At 54.8% G+C, this 5,216-nt stretch overlaps 1 protein-coding gene across 1 annotated transcript; it reads left to right on the top strand.

The window, feature by feature from the left end:
* Positions 1-225: 225 nt before the first annotated feature.
* On the top strand, positions 226-4,914 carry LOC113941071 (carboxypeptidase A2-like; the record flags this gene model as incomplete). Its single annotated transcript, XM_027632233.1, has 8 exons — positions 226-472; positions 1,381-1,476; positions 1,913-2,011; positions 2,142-2,243; positions 2,929-3,039; positions 3,337-3,427; positions 3,864-4,063; positions 4,783-4,914. Coding segments are annotated over 8 exons (1,078 nt in total), but the record flags the coding sequence as incomplete, so codon positions are not given.
* Between the last annotated feature and the right edge of the window lie 302 nt (positions 4,915-5,216).

Consider the following 5,216-nt stretch of genomic DNA (forward strand, 5'->3'; position numbering starts at 1 on the left):
AAAGGAGAGGGGAAAAGGGAAATAAAACCAGCAGGGTTTGTGTCACCCAGTGCTGTAAAATAGAATCTTTTTTGAAACTATTTCTAGTGAAAATAATAAAATATCATCACATAAAAATCCAAATAAACGGAATTCCCTCTTGCTTTTGTGCCGAAGGCCCTGGAATTGGGGGAAACGTTGACTTGATCCTCTCCCTGTTCATGATTTCATTGTGAGGCCACAAAGAGTTCCAGGGCTCTTGGAACCTCAGGAGCCCTTGGATTTGGGAGGAACCGCCATTCCCAAAGCTCCGGAAGAGCCGCTCGCAACCGAATCCTTCCTCCTTCCCCTTTCCCAGCTGGATTTCTGGATCAACCCCTCTGCCCCCGCCCTCCCTGTGGACGTGAGGATTCCTGCTGCCAGCGTCCAGTCGGTCAAAGCCTTCCTGGAATCCCAGGGGATCGAGTATTCCATCCTGATCGAGGACCTGCAGGTAGGGAATTCCGACAGGCACACGTGGAGCCTCCGAACCTTCTGGAAGCAAATCAGAATTCCCGGTTTGGCCTCGTTCCCAGCGTGGGCTCTCCCACGCCCTGTTTTCCGTGAGGTTCTCCTGTTATTTTTGGGTTGATTCCTCCAAGGCAATCCCGGGATTGCTGCAGGTGCTCCCGGAAAAACCTCCTTGAGTGGTTTTTGAACTCCGGGGTTTCCGCTCTGGGACAACCCCCGGAGGAATTCTGGGTGGTGTTTTGGCCACGGATATTTGGGAATCACACCTGAAGTTACTCAGGATTCAGTAAAACATGTCAGGAGAAGTCAAGGATAAAAGTCGCCCACTGGGGCACCAATCCAACATCTTCCCGTGAGGAATGATCCCAAAATGGCACCGGAACCAACGAGTCCAGAGGGGACACGGCGCTGCTCCCAGGGCTGGATTCCCTCTGGAGCCAGACTGGGAGAGCTGGAGGGGTTCTCCTGGAGAAGAGAAGGCTCCAGGGAGAGCTGAGAGCCCCTTGCAGGGCCTGAAGGGGCTCCAGGAGAGCTGGAGAGGGACTGGGGACAAGGGATGGAGGGACAGGACACAGGGAATGGCTTCCCACTGCCAGAAGGCTAGATGGGATATTGGGAAGGAATTGCTGGCTGGGAGGGTGAGGAGGGGCTGGAATGGGTTTCCCAGAGAAGCTGTGGCTGCCCCTGGATCCCTGGGAGTGTCCAAGGCCGGGCTGGAGCAACCTGGGCTAGTGGGAGGTGTCCCTGGATGGAACTGGATGATCCTTCAGTTCCCTTCTCACTCAAACCATTCCAGGAATTCTCTGGTTAACTCAGCACAAACATTTGCCTTTTGAAATTCATTTTGTGACCGAAGCAGGCTTTTCTCACCCTTGGAATGTCTCGTTTTAGGATGTTCTGGACAAGGAGAAGCAGGACATGGCCGAGAGCGCCCAGAGGGAGCGAAGCACCAGCTTCGACTTCAGCTCCTACCACACCCTGGATGATGTGAGTCCCTCAGGGCAGGAGGGTTCTTTCCTTTTTCCCGGCCTTTCTTCACGCTGTCTCCCATCAGAATTCCAATATTTAGGATCTAGATGTCTCTCCAGCTTCTCTTGGTGCCTGGTTTTGGGTTTTACCTGAATTAATTTAGTGGTCAGAACAATCAGTGCAAGTGCTAATCAGACTTTTCCATGGACTCCAAACCCCTTCCTTCTGAGACAGAGAAATAAAGGAATCTTGAAATAGGGAGATAATGGACTCCCTGCCCAGGGAAGCTGTGGCTGCCTCTGGATCCCTGGAAGTGTCCAAGGCCGGGTTGGATGGGGCTTGGAGCAACCCAGGATGGGTTGGAACCAGATGGTTTTTAAGGTCCCTTCCAACCGAAACTAGCCCACAATTCCATGAAATGTGTCATGAGCATCCTCGTGGCTCCTCATTCCAGATTTATGCGGAGCTGGACCACCTTGCATCCGAGCACAGCTTCGTGGAGAAGATCCAGATCGGGGAATCCTACGAGAAGCGCCCTCTGTACGCCCTCAAGGTACAACAAAATGTCCCAGGGTGTGCCTGGCGTGGGACAGGCACGGCAGAGCCTGGCCCAGATCACCCCAGCCTGCCTGGGATGGTCTTGGCTGATGGATGATTTGACTCTTTCCCTCTCATTCCCACAGTTCAGCACCGGCGGATCCAACCGCCCGGCCATCTGGCTCGACGCCGGCATCCACTCCCGGGAGTGGGTCACCCAGGCCAGCGCCCTCTGGATCGCCAGCCAGGTCCCCTTGAGCTCTTCTGCTTCGTCCTGGGAGTGCCTCAGAGCATTCCAAGGACGTCACATCCGTGTGTTTCATTAACTCTGCTGATCCTCCGCCCATCGCAAAACCGACTCCCAGAGGATGTTGTGGCTACCTGGAGCACACGGTGTCTTGTTGGAAGAGCTGAGTTTAGGCAGACAAAATGCAGCAGTTCAGGGAGACAAAGTGCAGCAGTTCATAGGGAGTTGTTGACAAGAAGGGGGCTGATAATCCCACAAAAAAAACCAAGGCCTTGGAGATTGTTTTGCTGCTTCGCTCTCCCGGTGCAGGGAGACGCTCTGTGGTTGGTTCCCTCCCCCAGCAATGCCCAAAACCTCCATCTCTCTGTAAATTTAAACCATTTCAAGCGTTTAAACCCTGCTGGAGGTGCCTAAACCACCCCAGGAGTGCAGCCCAGTTGAGTATTCCCAGCCTGGCTGCTCTGCTTCAATCCCAGTGTGGGGCCTTGGTCGGTTCTCCGGGACAAGGGAGTGGGAAATTTTGTTGCTTTCCCCCATTAACCTCCAAATCAAACAGATTAATTGGCCACCAGGCAACTGATACTCTTGTTCCCCTGCCTCAAAATCCAGACTCTGTTCCCAGCTGTGAGGGCACCTGGGGCAGGAATGCTCTGCTGACTGGGGTGTGCTGTCCTGTCTCTGCCCAGATCGCCTCCGGCTACGGATCCGACTCCTCCATCACCTCCCTGCTGGACAAGATGGACCTTTTCCTGCTGCCAGTGGCCAACCCTGATGGTTTTGTGTACACCCACACCTCGGTGAGTGAGGGGCCTGATCCAGGAAGCTGCCCTGCTCTTCCAAGGAAATAATAAACATGGGGAAACGGGCTCTGGAAGTCCCTTTCTTAGCGCCGTGAGAAGGAACCACAAGGAGGAATTTTAAATTACTCACCTTAAACACCCCACCCCTGTCCGGTTCTGACCGTTATCCCATCGGGAATAATGCTGGGATCACGCCTGGGATCCCCCCCTGGGGAATGGCAGCTCCTCCTGGGAGCAGTTTTGACCCAAACACCCGGATTTGCTCATTTTTGGGAGCCGTTTCCTCTCTTCCAGAACCGCATGTGGAGGAAGACCCGCTCCAAGAACGCGGGCAGCATCTGCTACGGGGTGGATCCCAACAGGAACTGGGATGCGGGCTTTGGAGGTAGGAATGTGGAGATTCTGGGCCCTGGATCCCGTCACAGAGCACCGGGAATAACACAAGGGACTCCAAAGGGTCCCTCGGGATGGAGCCGTTTCCCATTTCGCGTTGATTAATCACCCAAGAGCACGAGGTGAAGGTGGCACTCGTGGAATCACGGAATTACAGGCTGGTTTGGCTCAGGAGGGACCTGAAACACTGTTTAGTTCAAGGCAGGGACACCTCCCAGTGCTCCAAGCCCCATCCCAGCACGGAACACCTCCGGGGATGGGGGTTCCAGGTCGTGTCATCTCAAAGCACATCCCTTAAACATTCCCACCCTGGCGCTGCTGCTCGAGGGTTTGCCGGCATTTCAAGCCTTGCCTTAGTAAAGCCTGGCTTTGCTGGGTCTTCCTCGACCTCCCAGGACTGTCCCTTCTCACTGGTTTGTCCCCTCCAGGTCCCGGGGCCAGCAGCTGGCCCTGCTCCGACTCCTACCACGGCCCCAGCGCCGAGTCCGAGGTGGAGGTGAAATCCATGGCTGACTTCATCAGGAACCACGGGAACTTCAAGGCCTTCCTCACCCTCCACAGCTATTCCCAGCTCCTGATGTATCCCTACGGATACAAGTGCACCAGGCCCGACGACTACGCCGAGCTGGTGAGACACGAGAAGCTTTGGCTTCTCCTCCTCTTGGCTTTGCCTTCTCCTCCCCTGTCTGGCTGCCTCCCGGAGCTCTCCGTGCTCCAGGCTCTTCCCTAACAGCAGCCACGTGGACCTCACCGCCGGAATTCCGATGGGAAAGCCCCTCTGGAGGTGTCCATCCCAGCCCTGGGCTGAAAGGGGTTTGGAGCTGGAGCCGGTTTGGGATGGGGTGGCTCAGGGTCAAGCTGAGCTTTGGGTCGTTGTTTTGATTTGTTTCCACGTTTCTGAAGTCAAATCCCACAAATTCCCAAAGTTTCGCCCTTCCAAAAGCTCTCCTGGATTTTTTCTTTGTCCCTAATGCCTAAATGCAGGTTTTTTCCCCCGTGGCAATTTGTTGCCACTCGTCCTTTTTCCCACTTCCATGAAGATCCCGGCTCTGTTTTCCATAAAACCCCATCATGGAGTGGAAATGAGCACAAAGCTGATCCTGGAGTATTGGAATATCCCCAATATTCCTTGGGGTTTTCTGGTATCTCCTGAACCTTCCCTTGACAGTCAGTGAGATGAAACACTGGATGATCCATTATGGAACCCGTTGGGAATTATTCCACCTGTGGTGCCCCTTCCCAGAAATCCTGTGGGAGCTGGGAGTGCTGTGGCTGGGTGGAGGTTTCTCTGAGTGTCTCGTGAAGTTTGGCTGCTTCCTGACTCGTCCTCCCTGATCTCCTCTCCAGGAATCCCTGGGAAGAGCCGCTGCCGATGCCATCAAATCCGTGTACGGCACCACCTTCCAAGTGGGGCCCATCTGCTCCACCATCTGTGAGTGGGGGGCTGCTCGGGGCTGGTTGGGCTGGCCCTGGACAACAGTTCCTGTTCTCACAATCCCTATTCCAGCACAACAATCCCTGTCCCCCCACAATCCCTGTCCAACAATCCCTGTCCAACAATCCCTGTCCCCACAATCCCTGTCCCCCCGCAATCCCTGTCCAACAATCCCTGTCCAACAATCCCTGTCCCCACAATCCCTGTCCCCACAATCCCTGTCCCCACAATCCCTGTCCAACAATCCCTGTCCCCACAATCCCTGTCCCCACAATCCCTGTCCAACAATCCCTGTCCCCACAATCCCTGTCCCCACAATCCCTGTCCAACAATCCCTGTCCCCACA

The sequence above is a fragment of the Corapipo altera genome, unplaced genomic scaffold, assembly GCF_003945725.1.
Source record: "Corapipo altera isolate COAL_440 unplaced genomic scaffold, ASM394572v1 131041, whole genome shotgun sequence".
Taxonomy (NCBI): domain Eukaryota; kingdom Metazoa; phylum Chordata; class Aves; order Passeriformes; family Pipridae; genus Corapipo; species Corapipo altera.